We start from the raw sequence: 23,749 nt of genomic DNA on the forward strand, positions 1-23,749 counted from the left end.
TGTTCCTTGGGGGAGGGGGAGAGCTGGGTCAGCTGCCCCAGGTCCTGCAGTTAGGGGTGCCGGGGCTGGGGCATTACTCACTTTGACCAAATTTTTCACTTTGATTTGTTTTGCTTACATTTGAGTTGGGGATGGGGCACTGTTATTGATTTTTTTTTCCCCGAGCTCCACCAGCACAGTTCTCAGCACGGAATGGTTCTAAATAGCCTAACGATTTCCTAAGAAGTGAAGAAAAGCAAAGTGGTTATCTAAAGTTTATTCTCATTTTACTATTCATTGCCTCAAATTTCTTTCGGTTTAATCACTGTTATCGGTTAATGCGGTTTAAATGCTTTGAAATAAGTTCTGTTTAAATAGCTTTTCCTTTTTTTGTTAATTAGGGTAATACTTTTGTGTCAGTGGGTACGACAAAGCCAAGTCACCCATCTTTTGCAGTACTACTGTTCACTTTTTCTCATGGTCAGTTTCTATTTTCGTTTTGAAAGACATATTTTTTTATTTTCGTTTTGTATTTTTATTTTCGTTTTGAAAGACATATTTACGGGTTTCAGGGCTTCTTTTGAGAGACATGTTTAGGGTACTTGCTTATTTCATTTGATTTTGTGAAGGATGGAAGATATTTTGTTTTATTATTATTGTTGATCAGGAATATCCGTTTTCCATTTCACTGACAGTACTCTATTCTGCTTTCCAGGACATTGATTTCATCGTTTGGACTGGAGATCTTCCGCCACATGATGTTTGGGAAACAGACGGAACTGAACATGTCCACATTATTCAAGAGATGACAGATTTGTTAGTGGAATTTTTCCCAAATATTCCTGTTTATGGTGCCATTGGGAACCATGAATCCCATCCTCTCAATGCGTAAGCCAGGAATTTTAATTTCAAGCTCTTGTCAAGACACTAATAATATTCAAGAAAAATGTATTTATGCTATCAGTATGAGTTGTAGATGGTTTTCACGTAGAAGGTTTTTGAATGAGCACAAAACTTCCAGAGGTCTGGGACTTAATTGTAATTGAAAATCTTAAAGCATATTAACTCAGTAAGTTTTGAGGATTCAGGGACTTTGTCATATGAGGGGACGGGGGGGGGGGGGGTCAGGGAGGTTGAGACTCTTCTCCAAAGAACTGTTGTGCTATAGGAAATGTCGTCAATAATAAAATTATTGGTTTGGATCAATTGTGCTGGTCCATTCTGGTTTTTCGCAAAAAAATATCCCTCTCCCCAGGAAAGAAAAATGCCTCTCTACTTAAAAAAAATTATGCTTAAAATTGTATTAATTTTCTGTTTTTATCCAAGCAAAGGATACATAAACCACTACTACTACTACTAACAACCTACTGCAGCATCAAGCTGCATGAGGCCTACACAGCTGCGCAAACTCCTCCTCCATCCCAATCTATTAAAAACCTCCCTCTTTACTCCCTCCCAAGAAGCTCCCATTTCTTTTAAATATTTCTTTATGATATCCTCCCAACCCAAGTGTGGACGACCTGCTTTCCGTTTAGCCCTAGACAGTTGGCCAAAGAGGACAATCTTTGGCAATCCGTCATCTTTGATCCGCAGAAAGTGCCTTCTGTCCCTCATAAAGATAGTAGTTCTGATCACCCCTTTCCCTTTTCTTTTGACAGAACGGAGCAAGGAAAAACATATCGGGTAATTGTTTAGTTTCGTCACAAGCTGTCTAAACTGGAAAATATGCTGCAAGCACATCAATTTCTGGTTGACCCTCCTCCTCCATGTGGCAAACTATAAGTGCGTGAAGTGGGCAGTGTTTTGAAGCCGAGGGAAAAGTTGGGGTTGTACAATATGGATGAAATTATATTTTAAATATTAATTCCAGTTATCACTGTTATTTTCTGTATAGCAGGAAGTCGAAAGATAAGTAAAAAACTCAATCGTCCATTGATGTTAATATCCAAGATCGCTGACTTTTACTTTCGAGTTTAAACTAGCCAGCTGTATCTGAACAAAACAAACGTCCGATTTTGCTTACAGATAAGATTACCTATAGAGCGAAGCATATTAGTCCTTGAGCCCCGTGGGCAGCGGGGCGAGGTCTGTACTCTGATTGGTTGAATTGTTAGTTGATTAGAATACAGACCTCGCCCAAAGTAAAAAGCTAAAGTAAAAAACACGGAAAAAATTCGGAAGTAATGATTTACGAAAATGATGTGCAAGCGAAACCTGCGGTTAGACAACATTTGACAATCAGTAGCACAACGAATCATCGAATCGGACATAAAACCCGTTGTTTGAAGAGAAGCAACAGTGAGAATCAAAACGAGTTCCAGACGAGAACAAATACTGTAAAATGGGCGATTTGTTGATGCATTAACAGGAACAGGAAGGAGAAATTGAATTCACGTTGGATTTTCTCAGCTTAAATCTTATTGCTTATTTTTGACGCCTCATGACGTAAAAGAAAAGAATAAGGAATATGTATATACTCCCTTTAAACGAGCAACTGTGTTTTTATTTAAAATATCTTTTTGTTAGAACTGTTTAGGCTTATATATGCGTTTATTTTTTCTTGAAATTGGCTACATAGTTTTATTTCTTAAAACTGGTACATTGACATTCCTGGCCACAAAAACATTCTAAATAGGTCACAAGATTAAAAAACGATTAGCATAACGAGAATCAATATATACAAGCCTGACATGGGCCGAGTTACGTAGCCTGGTGGTGAAGCCGTCTGGCTTCCTGTTCTTACCTATATTAAATAAAAAAAAAAGGTTTTTTTTAACTGAAAGTTAGGAGCGACATAAGTTTTTTACTGTTTTAAAATGTAGAGTTGAGAGAAAGAGTCAAACTTTAGCGTAAAGAGCGGGGCGTTGAGAAGGGAACAGCTCGTTCCATATACGGAGTAATTTCTGTTCGTTTTACGTTTTAATGTCGCTCCTTACTTTCAGTTAACAAAACTTGTTTTCTTATTTAATTTCTGAACATTGTTGAATTAATGCGTGTTTTGATTTTGGCTCTCCACACATGAATAATTAAACGAAATTTGCATAATAATTTATTTTTTTGGCTAAATGGCTTTCTCATAGTTTTTTTGGGACAATTTTGAGAAAAGCAGGAGTGGAGGAGGAGGCCTAGTTACCCTCCAATTTATTGATTACTTAAAAAGGCGACTAGAACTGTTAATTTTTTAGGACCGTTTTTATTTTGTAAAAACATACATAACTTATGAATTAACTTGCGTAACGAACTTCTATATTCGTATGTTTTTATTACCTCTATGAGGGGGTTCACCCCCTCGTCAATACCACACTCTTTACACTAAAGCTCAAATTTTTTCGAAATTCCTTAAAAATGACCCATGAATCACAAAGGCCGTAGAATAAATAGTTGAAAATCTCATAATTTTTATCTGATGACTGGAAAAAAAAGTGTGGGAGGGCACCTAGGTACCCTCCAATTTTTTTGGTTGCTTAAAAAGGGCACTAGAACTTTTAATTTGTGTTAAAATGAGCCCTCTTGAAGCATCCTAGGACCACTGAGTCGCCCCCTACGATCACCCCTGAGGAAAAAACAAATAAACACGCATCCGTGATCTTTCTTGTGGCAAAAAATACAAAATCCTCTGATACACTGAATCTGACGGTGTGATTTTTGTTAAGATTCTATGACTTTTAGGGGGTGTTTCCCCCTATTTTCTAAAATAAGGTAAATTTTCTCAGGTTCGTAACTTTTGATGGGTATAAATAAACTTGATGAAACTCATATATTTAGAATCAGCACTAAAATGCAATTCTTTTGTTGTAACTATTGGTATCAAAAATTCCATATTTTAGAGTTTCGGCTACTATTGAGCCGGTTCGCTCCTTGCTACAGTTACCACGAACTGTTTGATTTGAACAAAATGATTCAAAACATGTTTCTTCAAAACTTAAGATACTGAAAACTGAAGATATGCAGCACATAGTGCTGCATAGATGAATGTCAATAAAGTCGGAAACAGTTGGTTTTTTATTGGAAAACAAAGAATGCTAAACAATGTTGCTAAGTAGAACATTAAATTGCTAATGAGTATAATGGGCATTGTCTGAAATTGCCTAAAATTCTCAAATATCTATTATGACTGAAAAAAATAAGAGTAGAGAAAAAACACGAAGGAAAAAACAGAAACAGAATAAATCAGCTAATACAAAATCCAAAACAAACCAGAATAGGTAAATTAGAAACATGTAATCAGTTTCTGTTCCCTGCTACGTTACGGGAAAAAAATACCAGCGAAGGTGATTCCCATGCAAAAAAAGGTATTTTCCTTGTTGTTCAAGTCAATAGGTTTTCCTTGCTGTTCTAGCAAAGAGAGTAAGTTTCTTGTCTTATTTTTGGCCGAGATGATTCCAATGGTTCACTTTTTGTTTCGATCCAAAACTGTTTCTTAGGTGTTTCAGGCAATTGTGTTTGGTTACTATGGATGTGTTCGTCTCTTACAAGGTTGCAGCTATTACTGCAACCACGATTTGATTTTAAAATTAACACGTGTCTTGTGCACCTTACTGCTTGATTGGCTGACGATATTTCGATCACACAACAAAAGAAATATAAAAGTAAAAATTAACAATACAGTAACAGTGCAGCGATGTAATAATATGTAAATAGAAATGTAAATAATAGAGAATGCTGGAATTAAAATATAAAATAAAATTAAAGTAAATTAAAAATAAATTAAAGTAAAGTAATATAAAAATAAAAATTAACAATACAGTAATAGTGCAGTGATGTAATAGCATGTAAATAGAAATCTAAATAATAGAGAATGCTGGAATTAAAATATAAAATAAAATTAAAGTGAATTAATAAATTAAAGTAAAGTAATATAAAAGTAAAAATTAACAATACAGTAATAATGCAGCGATGTAATAGCATGTAAATAGAAATGTAAATAATAGAGGATGCTGGAATTAATTTTCTTTTGATCCATTGAAGTACCTGTATGACTTGGTTATATATGGTTGCTTCTTCGTCCAGTTATTATTACTTTTTCTTGTAAATTTGCTTAGCCACGGTTGCTGCACCATCCAATGTAGTGTTTGTTTTTTCATAAAAATATTGTCATCAGGTTGTCGTAGTCAGTTTAAGCCATGTACAATTCTATATAAATAAGGTATACTAAATGTATACTAAGTACTAAAAGTGTTTTTGTGGTTCACCAGATGTTACATAACTAGCCAAATTTGCTTATCCTAAGTAATTCCACCTTATGATCCTGTGAATACGTAGTACAGTTCTTGGGAAAAAGCTTTAATCATTTGAAAACAAAATTACAGAAAATAAGGACCATTTTTATCAGAAACTAGCTCGGTAATTTCTGAGTAATAAGAATTTCTTTTTGACATTAATTGACACTTTGACAAATTTTCTTTGAGCAGCAAGCATTCTAAACTTCAACAATTTCTACTAAACTTAAAACTTTTGGTTTTCTGTTTTATTTCGAAGTGCTTTAATCCATTGTCAAAATATATTGAAATATTTTTGCAATCACCAGTTTTTTTTTACATTTTAAGCAATTTAAAAAAATTTAAAAAGAGCCTCAATTTTTTGAGCTCGTGTAACGGTAATAACGGTAATAACGTGTAACGGTGCAACGGTAAAGATAGTGTAACGGACAGACACTACATTTTTATTCATAGACTAAACATCAAACTTTTGGTTTTCTGTTTTAAGATTTTTGAATTGCTTTAATCCATAGTCAAAATATATTGAAATATTTGTGCAATCACCAATTTTTTACATTTTAAGCAATTTAATAAAATTTTAAAAGAGCCTAAATTTTTTCAGCTCGTGTAACGAGCTGAAATAATTGAATAATATTTCTATATATATATATAGATCGTGAAGCTGAAAGAAAGCAATTGATTGCAAGACTGTCCCACTTAAAAAAAGGAAATTGAAGGGGTAAGTGAAAATGGATCAATACCTTTTAAAGTGAACTAAAATAGTTAGGTTGTTTATACGTAATTTTTTCCAAACATTTTAGGAAATCTTAAAGTTTTTAGAAAATACTATCTTAGGAAACTAATTACTATTTAGTTTTCTAAATATTCTTGTCCAGGAACATCGAACAACTTTGTCGTAATAAAAGATACGCATTTGAATATAAAAAAAGAATATCCTGCAAGGGTGATACCAACTTGATTGAAAAACCAAAAGTGACATAGTTCTAGTTCCTTACCTAAAACAATCTCTGCAATATATTTAAGGGGACAAGATAGGGGGGGGGGTAAAATAGGGATACTTATTTTCCTCTGTGTTAAGTTTATAAGGTGTGTAACGAAGTGTTTTTCAGTAGTTCAAGTTTTATTTTGATTTTTAATCTGATAAAAGATAAAACCTGATTGAAAAACAGAAATGTAATTCAATATTTTCAGATATCCCATACCTGAGATAGAGGGTGAAAACAGCATCGCCTGGCTCTATAATGCAATTGCCGACGCATGGTCAGTTTGGCTGCCTGAAGAGGCTTTGACGATGCTGCGCTATGGAGGCTATTACTCTACTTTAGTCAGAGATGGACTACGGATCATATCTGCTAACTTCAATTACTGCTACACATCGAACTGGTAACAATGTTGATATTTCTTTATATATATATATATATATAACAGATAAAACTGATTTACATGAATAAATAAATCCCTTTTTTCTTTGGGTAGCCATTTGAGTTGATGTTATATGTTAAAAAATCTCTATTTAAATTAACAGAACTGAACTAAAGCAAGTAAAAATTCAATTGAATATTCCAGTCGAACTTAAATCAATACAGAATCCTACAAATACGAGATTGGCTGCTGCTCCCCTACCCTTCGCCCAAACCGTAAAGGCTCTTAAGCCTATTGTATCGTTTAAATTTTATAGTAAACAATATATTATTTTAAGCACCGTGCTTTAATTTTTCAAAATTTCGACAAAAACAAAACCAAAATAACAAAATATTCAAGATGACTGAAAATTACTCTTGAGATTACGCTGAATATTTAATTTTAATTCCTGGGAATCTGAGTAATGCAAGATTTTATTTTATCTTGATTGGATATATTTTGGGGGAGAGAGGCTAACTAAGGAGAGGAAAGGGGCTGGTGGCCGTCAAGCCACTTACGAATGTTAAAAAACCTCACTAAATTTTCAATTTTCAAATAGATGAATCCCCTCCAAAGTTTCTACGACCACCCTTTCCGTATGAAGTGGGGCTCTGGGAACTATTTTCAATGTTGTAAAAATAAAAATAAGATATTTATAATATGTTTCAATAGCGTCGAAACACATAATGCCTTTTAGTATAGAACAACATCCACCTCAACATCCCTAAAATTTTCAACGTAATAACCTTAGCTATTCGTGATACATTGCAGATAAGCCTTTTTGACATTCTGAATGCAATATGCCATTTTGACACGTAGGACACACTTAAACTCCTTTGATTTAGTTCTAGCTGTAGCAGTAGAAGTGGTAATAGTATTTGTATTTACCGTCGAAATAGCAGTAAGGATGGGAGTACAAGCAGTAGCAGTCGCAGTCGAAAGAAGTAGTAGTTGCAATCACGAGCTGTCGCATTCAGAGTTGCAAGCAGTCGCAGTGACAGTTGCTAGTAGTCATAGTCACAGTTGCAAGTAAGCCCAGTCGAAAACAGTCGTGATTTTAGTAGAACTAGCCGTGGCTAGTATTCGCAGTCGCAAGTAGTTTCAGTCCCAGTCACAAGCAGACTTAGCTGGTGCGGATGGTCAAAAGTATTCATATTCACGATCGTAAACACAATTATTCAGAGTCACTATACTAGTAATAGGATGGACCTGAAAAGTTCAAGTTAATACCCTTAGCCCTTCTTCAGATATTGCAGATTCGCCTGTTTGATAACCAGGATACACATAGTGTATTTGATTCAGTTCGACACTCTCCTACGCATTCCCTTAAGTTTGACCTTAAAGTCCTTAGCTGTTTTGTAAATACTCTAGATCAAACATTCTACTCTTTCGCAGTGACAAATCCTGCATTTAAACGATACGCAGATTGTATAGTTTATAACCCTTTCTCCATAGACCATTGGGGGATTACATCCCAGGAAGAAAAACTGTTAGACCTTTGAATATTTTGAACAAAGAGGCTATTCCAAAATTCTGGTCAGTGTTAAGGACAGAAGTGTCTAAATAAGATGAAAATAGTTTGAAAGATCCCTCTCAAAATTTCCTGGAAGTTTCAACTTAATACCGAAAGCCATTCTTGGGATTTTGCTGATGCACCCTTTTGACAACCAGCAGATATATAGTGTGTTTCGATTTTATTTGAAATTCTCGAAATTTCTTTGAAGTAGTCGTCAGTAGAAGTGGTTGTGTTGCAGGTAGTCACAAGTAATTGCAGTCACAATTATTTACTGTTGCAGTCGCAAGTAGTCGTAGTCAAAGTTGCTAGTAGTCACAGTAGTCATAGCAACTGAAAATTTTCAGTTGCAAGTAGTTACCATCACACGTAGTCACAATTGCAACTAGTGTCTGTTGTAATGGCAGAAGCAGTAGCAATGGCCCTGAAAGTTTCAAGTCAGTAATATTAGCTGTTCCTAAGATATTGAAGATGCACCTTTTGGATATCTTGGATGAACTTAGTGTCCTCTGATTTTGTTTTAATATCTCCTCAACGTTCCCCGAAGTATCTTCTTAATACCCTTAGCCTTTTTGGTTATATCCAGGACCAGAGATTCTCTCCTTTCCCGATGATAGACCTTGTATGTAAATAATGGACGAATTGCATAATTTACAAGCCTTTGTGGGGATGGAATCCTCGAAGGTATAGTTATTGTACTTTTGAGCATTTTGACCAAAGTGCTTATTTAAAAATTCTGATCAGTGTTGGGGGGAGGGTTGTATAAGAAGGACAAGAGGGGACCTTTCCTCCAAATACTTTCCAGTATCTTCCTCAGCACACCTTGGAATTCTCAACTTAAGAGTCTTAGCCAATTCTGAGACATTGCTGATGCGCCCCCTCGACAACCAGCATACGCATAGTGTGTGTTGGTTTTTTAACATCTCCCGCAAAATTTTTTGCAGTCATAAGCAGTCATAAGTAGAAGTGGTCGTAGTCACAATTCGTTACAGTCACAGTCACTGGTAATAGTGGTTGGAAGCAGTCGTAGTCAAAATTCGCAATTATGACTACGAAAGCAATTTCATAATTACGACTTAGCAAACATATAGGTCTGAAATTAAGGAATTTAATGCATAAGTGTATTGTTCTATTGTTGTAAGTTGCAGTCATAAAATTGCAGTCATAAAAAACTTGTCATAAAATTGAAAGTCACAGAAATAACACAAATGTTATGTCATTGGATTCATCAGTTTCAAACATATCTATTCACCAAGCTAGAATTTTAAATTTTCTTAAAATTGTTCTTCGAGAATGATCTAAACTTGCTTGAAACATTTTATATTTTCCTGTTTTTCATCGTTCTGAGGTGTATTCACCGTACTTATAAAGTTAAAAAAAAAAAACACACACACACACAAAAGTTTCTGAGAAGTAAAACAGTAGATGGACAAAACTGAATATCAGTTTTTTGAGAATAGGAAAATTTTGATTATATTTTGGAGTCCTGCATAATTATGCAGTCCCAAAAAATTTTGGGATTGACTCATGCAAGGAATCGTGGTCATATTAGAAAGCTAAATTTACAACGGACAGAGAATTCCACAAATAAGAGTAGGACTAATCCCTCCACAAAACCCACTTAAGGCTTAAATATTTATTCACCGAGCCAGAAGTATAAAGCTTTCTAGAATTCCTCTTGGAGAATGATTCAATCCTGCTTAAAGAAAATTAAGAATTTTCTTTCTTTGTATGGTTCTGTCGTTATTCAATATGTTATTTCATCCACACAAAAAAATAAAAAAAAGAAATTTCAGAAGACTGAAGCAGTAGATGAATAAAGCTGAATCTAATTTATTGGAGGATAAAAAAAATTGAGATTTTAGTTTTAAAAAAAATTATAATTTTAGGACCGCCTAATAAAAACATAGGCTACCCAAAATATGTACAGAGAACATAAGCCTAAAGAGCCCTCACACTGTCAATTAGTGATATTTGACGTAGATTATATGCAAGGAATGCAACGAACAGAGCATTTCATGAATAAGAGTGGGGCTACCACTTCCACAAAATCCACTTAAGGCTAGGATATAGTTTTTGCTTTATTCAAACCGAAAAAACAAACGCTAATCAAGTTTACGGAACAGCACCATTCTAAATACAAATAGTTTCTGCTTTATGTTGCTGTTATTAACAAAATTTGACAAAACTGTTAAGGTTTTCCTAAGTTTTAATTCATTTCTTTATTTACAAAATTAAATTTACGGAACAAGCCTGTCATTTTAATTTTTAGCTTTAATTTATCAATTTAATCAGTTTATACAAAATGAGCTCAGTTTATACTCTCTGTCAAATAGTTGTATATTTTGTATGCTATGCATGTGTGATTGAAAAATAAACAAACCTGAACTTAACCTTCGTTGAAAAAATTCGTTCTTATTAAGAATAATAGGTATATTTTTATTACTATAGTCAGTTTTTTTAAGGACGATGAGAATAGCAGATTTTTCGTTGAAAAATATTGTTTTTTAAGATTAACGGGCAATAATTTTTCATCCCTGTTTTATTCTTTTTAAATCTATTTTTTCAAATATATTGAAAATCAATAAGCAATTCATCCAATGTTTGGAAAAACTATAAGATTGCTGGAAGAAAAAAACACATTGCTCCAAAAAACGACTAATCGATATTTTAAAAGTGTAATTTATGTTTCAGTTTCCTATTCTTTGACTGAAGTAAAGTGAAAATTATTACAAAATCCTTTTTGAGTCCTTCCAAAATAATTGAAAGTTGGATATATATTTACTCTAAGTAAGCTTTTGTTTCTTTCCAGGAAATTGATTAACAGATTTTATAAGCATATTTTATTTAAGGTGGCTTATTCATGAGTCACGTGATCCAGCACACGGGTTACAGTTTATCCAGTCTGAATTAGAAAAGGCAGAAGCAGCCAATGAAAAAGTTTATATCATTTCACACATTGTTCCTGGAAATGGTGATTGCTGGCAAATTTACACCAGGGAATTGAGCAAAGTTGTCAATCGGTAAGATAATCAGATATTTTTTTTTCTCTACTTGAGTTTTCACTAAAGCAACTCCAATATTAACAATAATGACAAAAACTTGATAATTAGCAATAATATTGATACTATTTAAACTGTTGAGTTTAACTTCAAAGAATTTGCACTTTTTTAGACTCCAGGGTGTTTCCTGGGCCTTTAAAGATGTTACGGCCTTGCTTTCAGCTTCAAGAATGTGTTCACAATTCTGAACAGTTCTATCCCTTGAATTTTAGTAGACTGCAATTGAAACTGCAGTGGAGAGCACAGAAAACTTTTATATGTACAGCACCTATTAACACATCTGTACATCAGCACCTAATATATAGAGAAAAAATCTCAAGCTAGCAATTTGAACAGCACAGTTTTTGATACATGTGGTTGGGCCAAAGATTATTTTAAGATACATATTTGCAGGGATCTTTGTTTTGTGTTTACAGATGGAGGGAGAGAGGGAATAAAAACGACATTTGTGTAAAAATTCAGGACAATTTCAGAATTTCAGCATCTACAATGTGGTCACAATAATGACCAGTTTTATCCAGTTTTTCCTGTCTTTTCTTAGGTTTTTGAGAGAAAAAATCTGTATTTTTCTTTATTTTAGTACACTGTAACTCAAATTGTCTAAATTTGATGCTACAACAGCCTGTTGTAGCATCCAACACCAGTAACTTGTGAGTTACTAGTAAACTACCTTAATTATTTATGTCGGTTCCAGGATGTTCTCATGAAAGTACAGAACAACGCTGGAACTTAAAACATTTAAAATCAAACTTTATTTAATTTTGAGATTTAAAATGTCGTAAATAAGCACAAATATCAGAGCTTCCTCTCCTTTTAGAATCTCAGCTAATTATTTAAAAAATTATCTTATATTTGGCTGAAAGCAATTTATTCAATCAGTTCGTTTATGAAGAATTTGTTTTGCAAATTTCAGCACGATTGTGCCTAGAAGAAGTTTGGAAGAGTTAATGTTTAACTGTTGTCTCTAACCTTTTATTTATTTTGTTTTCTTTTATTGTCCCGTCTTCTTCCTTTTGTATGACAGGTTTTCTATTATCTACCGTCTATCTATTATCAGCTTGATTTCAAATCCACCAAAAATAAAGATATAGAATAAAAGAAATAAAGATAAAGAAAAACATTATAGTATAAGACAAAAGAGACAAAAGAGTTGCCAAAGGCTAGCTTTTCTTAGATTATATGATAAGTAGGATTATGCTAGAGGGCAGATAATTGACAAGTTTAAAGAGAAAACAAAAAAAAATTTCTCTTCAGCAGAGGAGCTTATTTTATTTTCGCCCTGATATAACAGGGTGTCAGGGTGGCACCACTTCTAAACGCACTCTTTGCACTGAAACATCTGACAGATATTTATCCAGTTGTGTTTTTTTTTTGTTTTTTTTTAGTTTCGACTCTGTTTACAGATTCGAAAAATTTTGAAAAAAGTAAAATTTACTTAGATAATAACTATAAACAAAATATATATATAACTATGAACAAAATATAAACAAAAGTATAAAAAAAAACACGGAAAAATTGCAAACAAAAACAAAACAAACAAGGCTCTTGGTGAAGTCCCAGGCATAAAAATCCTCCTCTCCACACTTTGAATTGACCGTGTGAATTCTAATGCCCTTGAATGGCTTCTATTTAATTGATGGAAAGAAAAAGTTTACCAGAACATCCAACCAGTAAGAAAAAATTTAGGTTAACTACTTTCTTCTCTAGAGAAGAAAGACGGTAAAAAGTGTACCATTATTACACGCCGGGGAATGGTTTTCCAAGTGATTTACTAATTTGAAATGAAAAATGAAAATGCATCGAATGTTGAACGAATTCTGTGGAAATTCCGTAGATTTATGTTTTTGCTTATTAATCTATTGCTGCACACCAAATGGCTCCACTTTAGGGACCTAACGAGACCCAAAAAGACCGGACACGGTGGAGCAACTGATCTATTTTGGCCCTGCTTGTTAAGCACATTCAAATATCTTGTGTTTTTCTATTTAGACCACACTCGCCCAAAATTAACATACACAGGGTCAGAGCTTCCCACTATCCCTCATGCTAGATTTCTCCTACTCAGTTTGAACTTATGAATCTTGTTAGAAGATTTGGCATAAATATTATGTCGTAATGATAAGAGACAGGATATAAGGACAACTCCAAAGGAAAGAGATCAGTGCCATCTAGTGTTACTGAAAAATTATAAAGCTTAATATGAAAGACTTAATAAGGGCACTTTTTCTGTTTGCCTAGCTCAGCTTCGTTTTACTTTTGCGGTGCACTGCACTTAAGACAAAACGCCTATTTTTGACAAACAAGCCAAATTCGTGTCAATTCACTTTAGCTAGCTTACGTAATATGGACTTATCTAGCCCTAATGGTTTTAATTTGAGCCCTTAGAACCCTTAAGAACCCTGTTAGAAGATTAGGCATAAATACTATGCCATAATGATAAGAGACAGGACATAAAAACAACTCATAAGGAAAAAAATCAGTGACATCTGATGTTAATGACTAGTGTTAATTAAGGTTAATATTAAGCTTAGTATGAAAGACTTAATCAGGGGATTTCTCTATTTGCCTAGTTTATCTCACATTTTACTTTTGCGGCACACTGTATTTTAGACGAAATGCCTATTTTTGACAAATAAACAAAACACGCGAATTCGCGTTAATTCACTTTAGCTAGCTTATGTAATAAGGACGTGTCTAGCCCAAGTGATTTTAACTTTAACCCTTAGAACCAGGAGCTTCTAGAACTAGACGTTTACGTAACATCTGGATTCAATCCGATAAATTATACTCTATTAGTGATTTTTCTCAATCTTACTGGTAAATAGTACTACACTGTTTGTACATTGAGTACCTGTTAATCACTTTTAGATTAAATGTTCACTTTCCCAAAAAGTTTTTCAAGAAAACGTAGAGAGTAAAATTTCATTAGAAATACTGCTCTACTGCTCTACTGCTCTGTTGAAAAATCAAGTTTTGGCACATTTTCAGGTGAATTCATGAGAAACTTATGAAGATAATATTCAACTTTTTGAAAAAAAAGAACATAATTTTGGTGTGTTTTTGGACCCATTTTCGCGTAAATTGGTAGTTTGTTCCTGCGCGTTTGAGTCTGCTCATCCTGAGAAGAGAACTTACAGACGGGAAATGTAAGTCAAGCTTACATACATCAAAGCCCCCTGTGCTTAGTAACTCACAATTATACGGTTTGAGAAGTTCAGAAAAAGCCATTTGGGCTATTTTTTGGGTCCTATTTCCAGTTGAACTGTATTTATATTTCCTTTTCCATCAAACAACCGTCTCTGAATTCAAGACTAATTACTTGGTCACATAAATATCAAGCTGATCAGATGGAAAATTTTATCGGCACAAATTCCATCCAATTTCTTCATATCATGTATTTCTGGCCTTAACCTGTGAATAAAGGTCCCAGGTTCTTAGGATCTTGCTAATTCAAGTTTCAAACCGTTTGAATAAACGAGGTTGTCCTTCCTCTGATCCCATTTTCCGAGAACCATTTTTTTTAATTGTTTATTTTGCAGTGGATTCTCTTTAGCTCTAGAAATTGAATCTATAACACTTCACCCAGAAGAATTGTTTGTCCATTTTTCTGGCCTTACTTTCAGAAGAATGAATATTTGTTTAATTTTTCCAGCTACTTTCTCTACATTCGGGTTACAAAGACTTGGATCCCAACTCAGAAATATAGCGCTTTGTCAGACCGCTGTTTTTGTTCAGGCACTGCATGGTTTTTGTCTTGGTCTTTGGACTCCCGTAGAGAGTGTTAACCTCTCCCCCTCGCTATGAATAAGATGGGGTTAATAGTCAGTGGTTTTTAGCTTTGCATATCTGGAAGGTACCAAAAACACTTAATACAATATAACAAGAATATTCATTATCTACATAATATTACCGATAACAATTATAACTCTTGAAAGAGTTATAATTGGATCATGAAAGAGCAATTTTGAAAGTACCTGGTCGTTTCTCTTTTAGTTTTGAGGCAACTCTTGCTGGTCAATTTTATGGTCATACTCACAAAGATGAATTCAAGATCTTTTATGACAGTGAAGATTCGTCACGTGCCATAAACGTGGCTTGGATTGGATCTAGTCTTTCAACATATGGTGACGTCAACCCTGGATATAAAGTATACATCTTGGATGGTGAACGAGAGGGATCCACTTTTGTAAGTAAACTACGTCATGACTGCTAAGCCATGCTTTTGTTAGTAAACTACAGCATGGTTTGGATATAAAGTACGCATCTTGGATGAAGAGTGAGAAGAATTTCACTTCTAAAATTAAACTACGCCATGGTTTTTAAATGATAGAATCAATGTCATGGCTATTAGCCAAATTCTTAAGCCGATAATATTTTTCTATTTAGCTATTTAACTAAAGAGAATAAGCTCTTTAAATATTCCAACGGGTTTGATCTAGGGACGTTTTAAAAAGACGAACTTTGAAGAAAAGAACAGTTTGGTTTTCGGGAGGGGATGGGACCAAGTTTTCAATGGACCATATTAACAAGACGTGCTGGCTAAAATTTTATTTTTAGATTCGTTTTCTCTTACAACGTTGCTAGCTACCGCTGCAATCCTGATAATTGAGAATTTCCTGAGTCATCAAACCCCTTTAGTCCTTACTTTTATAGATTCTGAGATTGCGCTTGGTACAGCTGATAGAAGAGATTTAGAGAAGATTCTTTCCTTGTAAGGTATACCAGATAAATACATTATTTGCTAAGGACTGTGTACGAGAATAACATTATTGCGGTTAAGATTATTCTGATTGTCTAAGCATCCTTGATGAAAATGAGTAAGCTGAACTAAACGGAAAGATCTTACAGTGCTAGGCTGAAATCAATTGAGTTCAATAAAGAAAATTAATAGGAAATAATAATTGTTTCTTAAAAGATTGCCCTTAAAGACATTTGAAATGAAAGTTTTATTGTTCAAATAAATGCAAACCAAGAAGCCCTCTATTCTTGAGCTACTAAAAAACTTTTTAGCCCCTTCTCGTATCTTGCGGTTGAACCTTCGATCTGAAGGCATTGGGTATAAAAATCAGACTTTATCAAATAGAATATGGGTAGAAGGGTAGGGGCGGCCTCCCTCAAATAAATAATAGTTTTTATTCAGATAAACACTAGTCAGCCTTTTTTCTTGCGACGAACTGTTTGTCGAAGGAGGGAGACAAGGCTGGCCCTCTCCTTTTGATTACACTAATAACCCGAAAAAAAACAATAAACCAATAAAAATAGTTTGCTAAAAATGAGACAAAACTTTTTTTTTCAAACAAACTTTGTATTCTATAGTATTCCTATCCATAGGGAATGCTTGACCATGAAGCCTGGACAATGAACCTGACTGAAGCGAACATTGGTCCATCAGAGCCACAATGGTTTAAACTTTATGATGGAAGAGAAACTTTTGGCCTAAACTCTTTGTCCGCTCAAGACATGGCGGATCTAGTTGATCGATTTATTGTTGATGATGAACTGTTCCAAGTGTATTACAGGTAGGCTATTCCATCCGATCTTTTTGTTAGAAATTATCTTTCATGAGCTTTATATAAGTTTTTGAGGATAGGAGGCTCGATAAGAGGTTAGGAAAGTTTGTCCGGCTCGATTTCTAATTTCTAAATCGTCCACAATTTACCATTATAGTTTATTTCAGTTTTCCAGCAGGAGTGGAACAAGTGCTCAGTGTTCATCCCCTATCGGGTTCAATGTTTAATGTTTTGTTTTTATTTAATGAAACTATTGACAGAAAAAAAATCATCTAAATGATTATTTGGCTTTGGCTTTGTTTTCGTGCATAAGATTTGAAACAAGGTTTCCATCCTTTGGGACTCTCCCAAGATGTTTGAATTGTAATTGAGATCTAGGAAAGGGAAAGTACAAGTACTAGGAATTACCATCAAAAAATTGGAAATAGGAGGAACGCTATGCGTTGCAGGCAAGGATGTATCCAGAACTTCGGTTTGGGGGAAGGACAGTGCCTTAATTTCGTCAAAACCTTGGGGGAGGGGGTAAAATTGGAGCCAAAATTCCCAAATCAAGTGAAAATGACATAGAAAACGGAAAAAGAAACCATGTAGCAACAAAAAGGTAATGATATACTTAAAAAACTGATCCGCTTCTGTGGATGCTAGAACTATGCAGACTTATCTTAGTTTTGAAAGGATTTTTCGAGAAACTAAATTTAACATTATGAGGGAAAACTGGGGCCTGAAGGGTGACAGATAGTGGAGGAGCAACTTCCCCCTTGCCACATATTAAATTATGCTCCTGAGAAGGGGTTTCCTCGGGGAGGGGGGTTACAAAAACTTTAAAAAATACATCAACAATTGGTTTCTATACATTGAATGTTTGATCCACTTTCACGAGTGGAACATTTTTTTCTGGGGGAAAATCAAACCCTCAACCCCCCCTCCACATTGGACGCGGCTTTGCTTGCAGATCAAGATGAGTGAAGTGCATTGGAATTTAGTATCAACCCGTAAATACTTGTATTTGCTCGTCAACAAGGCTTATTTACATCTATAGCGGCGCTCTTTCATAGTATCCATGGACGGTTATGTTTTAGCCTTCACCTATCAGGTCATTTATTTTCCAGATAAATTCTAGATCGAAGGTCTGGTTAGAGCTAGATATCAGGCTTCCAACAGAAAAAGAAGGAAGATATTTCATTAAGATTACCCAATTATTGATGTGCAATAATATATTTTATTAAGATCGTTTCCAAACCTAAAACGCTCCTAACTTTGATTAATTGTACCTGATAAGGAGTAAGGCAAAAAGATAGCTCCAAAAATTCCCCAAAAACTCTTTGAACCTTAGATGAGTCTTATCTTAACTCCAGATATTGATTTTCAGAAGAAGAAGAAGAAATGATTTTCTTCTGTAAATTTCATCCGCCAATACCCTTATGTATTTCGGTTAACTGAATCCAGTGACCTTGTCGAGAATTTTCCCGTAAGGACTTATTCCAGGTGCTGGTTTGTGAATGGCTTCTCGATCTAATTTCAATGATAAGCACTATGCTATTACGAGTAAGTTGATGTTGTCAAGTGTTTACAATGGATTTGAAATTCTGCTAGTCGAAATTGTGCCAACAGATACATATTTTGCGACCAATCCAAATATTGTGATGATATCCTAGTAAAATCTTTGATTTTTAGAAGTATACTATTTTCGATATTCTAGGGAAATTAGATTTTTTTTCGGGGAAATCAGAGAATTGGTGAAGTCTCTGAGACTTCAGGAGTAAAGGAAGCCGTAGATCTCTGATAAGTTTATTTCTCGGCTTCACAGTGCCTTGTCAGGTGAAACTAAAAGCTCTGGAAAGGCCGTATAAATACTTTTTAGTTCTTTTCTGCTAATTAGTCAGTTTTCTAGTTAAAATAAACTTTAACTAGCTGGATACCCCTATTTTTCTATCCACTAAAATAGAAACTTATTAGATAGAAAATACTAAATTAGATAAATACTAACGTGGAAAAAGACATGAAATTATAAATCCATGAATGAATGTCATGAATGTTTGTGAGTTAACTCATAATAGTTTATTTTTTGCAGTGTATTTTGACAAGCCAGTCATATGACTCCATAAATGGATGTCAGATGGGGAAGGCAAATAGATTCATCCTTTGGTGTAAGGGCCCACCATAAAAGGAGTATTGTTATAAGACTACCAAGCTCAGCACCCAGGTGCCTACAGCCAACATGTGACTGCTGGGGTACCTGCAGCAAACCTGTGACTGCGCCCAGTATATTAGAGCCAAAAAGAGTTCCCAACCCTTCTGGTAGAAATAATGGATCCTTCGACCCCTCTATTCTTTATTAATGCTTTCGAGCACACCTATTTTTCCATTATTGGGCTTCCGCTAGAGTTTTTTTTTTCATTCCAAAAAGCCTCATGGATAGAAACACAGTGGTTGTTTCCGAAAATTTCCTGGCGTCGTTTCAAGCAGCCCGGCCATCTGAATGGACAATTACAATGCCTTTAGATGGTTATAATGTTTCCAGGAAAAGTTTCCGAGCTGTTTCCGACGGAAAAGTTTCCAAGCTTGGCAAAAGGTTGTCAAGCTGTTTCCGACTATAACAGTTCGTGTTCACGAACGTACGTCACTGCAACAAGATAAATCGCCCCAACAGGGAGCTTTGCTCTTGGTGATAAACATAGGAAATAGCTCTTCAACGTGAAAAAATGTAACTAAATCAGTTAAAGAACAGAATAGAAAATTAATAAAAGAAAGAATTGAACAGAAAATAATTATTTGGCCCAATCCGGAGAATTTGGTGGAGCCCTCTATCCACCAATATATGTTTCCAGAGATTTTGGGGTGCAGTTTGACAAATTAGCCTTAATAAATAACAAAGGTAAGGTTATAGAGTGATGCAGAAAGGTTGGTGGGCCTGTTAGCCAAAGCTCCGAGATTTCCATTAATAAAACCATTTTTATTTTCCCAGGAATTACGTGAGACAAGCAGACCCAGCCATCTTAGAGGGATGTGGTGAAGCGTGCAAGAAAAGTAAACTTTGTGCAATGGTCACAACGGACTTTGGAGATAAGACGAAGTGCAATGAAATATCAAGAAAAATGGATTTGTATGACTAACCATGTGTCATTTTAATGGGTCTAGCCCCCCCCCCTAAATTCTGTGTATTTTGCTGTTATTGGGGGGAGGATTTTCCAGTAGTAAAATTCAAGTGTGCGTGTGAGGGGCTCTTGGGGGGGAAATGCTGAATCCACATTTTAATATCAAAACCCAAAAGTTATATATTATTAGACTCAAAATTTTTTGTAAAATTATATAGAAAAGAATGAGTATAGTTACGTTCCCCGTGGATGACTGGTTCAAATCTTTCGAAATGAGACAACAAAGTATATCTTAAACGATGATTATTAGATGACTCATTTTAAGCGTACAATATAGTTTCTCTTGTCTTTCAATTTAATGTTTGCTAAAAGTATTCTGCTTAGCATTCGTGAAGACATAAGGATTATGTAATTTAAACGTTATTTTGCATCAAGTAATGCACGATCCTTTTACATAACGAGTAAAACGCACTAATCAGAAAGTGTGTTTCACCCCTTGTTTAAAATTCTTCTTTTTGCAATAAAGAATTTCCAGTTGGTTAAATAGGCCTTTCAGTACCATAGCTCGTTGCTAATATTTGTCAAAGGTTAGACTTTTTTCATCCATATTTTAATTTAGATTAAAAATGGAAGTTCGAGAAAATGAGAGTAAGTGTTTCTATTTTACTGAAATTCATGCAAAAGTCAGAAATAAATTCCATAAAATTCAAAAGGAGTTCAAGAGTACTTAAAAACTACAAGTTTTCTCGTTTGCACTTCAAAATTTACGATTTCGGTTGCATAAGAGAATCAGTGACTTCAGTTGCGGAAATAGTTTTGTTGATTGAAAACATTAGTAATAACAATTTTTCTAATGTGAATGAAACTCTTAAGCCGGTAATTTAAAACATTTTTTCGTCCGAGTTTTTATTATTCAAAGGTGAATATATTTACACAGAAGAAGCCTAAGAGACCCTTAGTTTGGCGGGGATGTGAAGCATCCCATCCCAAGTCATAGAGCACTCCATCCTGAGTAAAAAAGACATTTCCTGCCACGATGCATAGCAACCCTTGAACTCCAAAGCTTGGAACTCTTTTTGGGTGACCTTATTCTGACGTTTGGCAAAATGCTGCTGTCTAACCCTACTCATCGTGGCATTTTACCCCCAGGAGCCCCGACAGTCAGCCGTACGAGACTGAAGCTAAAACTTGTGCCTGTGCTTGCTCGGACAAACCGCTACCAGAACTCTTTCGTTCCTTTTTAACGCCATTATATAATAGTGCAAAGTGACATCTTCTGTGTTCCAACATCAAATTAGCCACTTGAGCTATGATTGGTGTTTTAAATAAACCACTCTCTCTTTCTCTCCCTCTCTCTCTCTCTCTCTCTCTCTCTCTCTCTCTCTCTCTCTCTCTCTCTCTCTCTCTCTCTCTCTCTCTCTCTCTCTCTCTCTCTCTCTCTCTCTCTCTCTCTCTCTCTCTCTCTCTCTCTCTCTCTCTCTCTCTCTCTAATCATATAATGAGGTTTAATTTTTACTAAAATACCGACCATATCTGACCTTAAGAAATTTGGAATCCTTTCACTAAAAACACCAGATAACTCAACCTTGGAGCATCAATTGTGGATCTAATATTGGATTTAATAAGGCTTAATCATGATTGAAGCCAAAGAGTATAATCAACTTATAGCAACTGGAACTGCACTAGAATCAACAAACAAATTATTAGCACCATGCAGCGCTTGACAGTGCTTGGCATTTTTTCTGTCTAATATTGAAAATAATTAACTCAATTAATGTAATTGGTAAAATTAGAGGAGTAATAAGTTTCTAATTTCAGTTCCTGACAGAAAAACGATTGGAAAGCCTGAAAAAATACCAAGTGTTTCTAGATGCTAGATGTCGTTGAAAGCTTTTCTTTTTGTCAATACAAGTATCAGTTTCCACTCTTATAAGGTAGCCATGTCTTTGATTGAAGCAATAGGTGCAACTAGTAAAAAAACAATGCAAAAAGAATTCATCAGTACTAATAGTTATGGTAGGTAGAGTAGTTACGATTTTATTAACTTTCAATACTTTAGAGTAAACCATTGATATTACTTTAAAAAGATTGTTAATTTCAAAACGATATTTTAGCTCCTTGCCAAATGTTAATGAATTTTCCCATAAAATTGGTTTGTTAGTTAAGCAAATCTGTTTCAAAGTATATTTTATTTTATTTGTCCAAGATGTTCAATAATCGAATAGTATCAGGACAGTGGGGAGAAACTAGATTTATAGGAAGAATTGACTCTAACAGTGGAAGAAAATCCGTGAAGCTGCTTTCGAACTTGGAGCAAAGTAAGTATACCCCAAGAAAGCAATTCATTCGAATAGTATTCCTTGCAAAACTGCGTAACTGGGATGTTAGTTATTGCGCAAACTTTGTTCATTTAGCTGAAGGATTATAATTCAGCCAATTTTGTAGAAGGTCTTCAGCATCTGTAGAAGACTCCTCACAGTTATTTTGTGCTCCGGGAGATTTCAGCAGAAGATTACACAGTTAACTTATCATTAATGTTATCTTATATAGCTGAACTAGACGTGGCTCTAGAAAAAAACTAATCTTATTGCCTGAATCTGCCCAAAAAGACATTTAGCAACAAATAAAAATTTCCTGTTAGATTGGTTTAAATATAAATGTCTGTAATGTATTAATAAATCAGGTATTTTAAAATTAATCTAAAATATATTTCATGTTTTGTTTGGACGTTGCTTATTCTAATTTAACCTCAAATGAAAAATAGATTTTTCGTATGCTGAAAAATGGTGTGCGTAGCTCAGATACCAAACACCCAATTTATCGCCTTCAGCATGGACGGTACTGTGCAATTGGGGCAAATTATCCGACGCTTCCCGTGTTTTCCCCCAAATTTCTCCAGGTACTAATTTGGAGCTGGGTCAACTCTAGCTGACCTTAAAGGGTCTCGCCGCTGCCCCCATTCCAGATCAAATTACAAGCAACACCAGGACACGAATCCTTGTCCTAGTGGACAAAGGAGTCTAGCATACTAACCATTCGCCTAGGATAGCTTAAATAAGATCCAACTAATTAAATATGGTTTTGTACCACATCTATTTATAGTAACTCTTCGACAAAACCCCGTATGATAACCCATACGAAAATTCCAATTTCTTTTGTTGTTCTAAGTGAGGCCAATAAGACTCTGGCTAAGGAAAATTAAAATGAAAATTTCCATTTGTGCTTCAGATTTCAATTAAAAATCATTTTCTTATGAAGTTTCGTCTAGTTTTCGGAAATTCTCAAATTTTATTTTCTCGTAACTGGAACTGCTAATAAGTTAATTAAATAAACTTACCAATTTTCTTTACACAGAAAAAATTGTTCACAAGATGTCTCTAAATATATTTCCCATCCTATATACCACCTCTCTTTACCGATTTTGTAAATTTAATTTAATGAAATGACAGCGAAACAAATATTTTCCAAATTTAGGTTTAGAAAAATGGGTCTCCCCACCTTAATTTTTGTGAATGGATGACTCAAAAATTGAGAAATGCTTAAAAAAATGCTATCTAACAGAAATAATTTCTTTAAATAACATTTAGCAAGAAAACTTCGGTATTTTCCTTAAATCTAAAACAGTTAAATCTTTAAACCTTAATATGTTTAAATTATAAATCTTTGAATGTAGATCTGAATCTAATCTTCATAAGTTGGGTCTAAAACATAAGATCACTGACGATTCATGGCTTTTGAGACAAATGATCATCACTCGTCCACTGTATAAGAAAATGTTAAAAATAATCTATATATATATATATATATATAAAAATAAGTTGTCTGTGTGTCTGTGTGTCGAGTGACGTCACTGTCCGCATATGACGTCTGAATTATTTCATCAAATACCAATTCAAAAACGAATGTATTCAAGCCGAAGTAGCTCAGTTATATAACTACCTGTGTTGGCGCAGTGGGTTTGACCTTAGCG

General features: G+C 34.6%; 1 protein-coding gene across 1 annotated transcript in view; it reads left to right on the plus strand.

Moving 5' to 3' along the window:
- LOC136036057 (sphingomyelin phosphodiesterase-like) overlaps positions 1-21,280 on the plus strand; it is a 75,397-nt gene extending 54,117 nt beyond the window's left edge. The window contains exons 7-12 of the mRNA XM_065718011.1: positions 695-867; positions 6,390-6,581; positions 10,965-11,135; positions 15,168-15,360; positions 16,506-16,693; positions 19,650-21,280. Coding sequence (XP_065574083.1) covers positions 695-867; positions 6,390-6,581; positions 10,965-11,135; positions 15,168-15,360; positions 16,506-16,693; positions 19,650-19,797 — 1,065 coding nt within the window. The 3' untranslated portion in view covers positions 19,798-21,280. The remainder of the gene's footprint in view (positions 1-694; positions 868-6,389; positions 6,582-10,964; positions 11,136-15,167; positions 15,361-16,505; positions 16,694-19,649) is intronic.
- The last annotated feature ends 2,469 nt before the right edge of the window (positions 21,281-23,749 follow it).

This window comes from Artemia franciscana, chromosome 15, assembly GCF_032884065.1.
Source record: "Artemia franciscana chromosome 15, ASM3288406v1, whole genome shotgun sequence".
NCBI lineage: Eukaryota > Metazoa > Arthropoda > Branchiopoda > Anostraca > Artemiidae > Artemia > Artemia franciscana.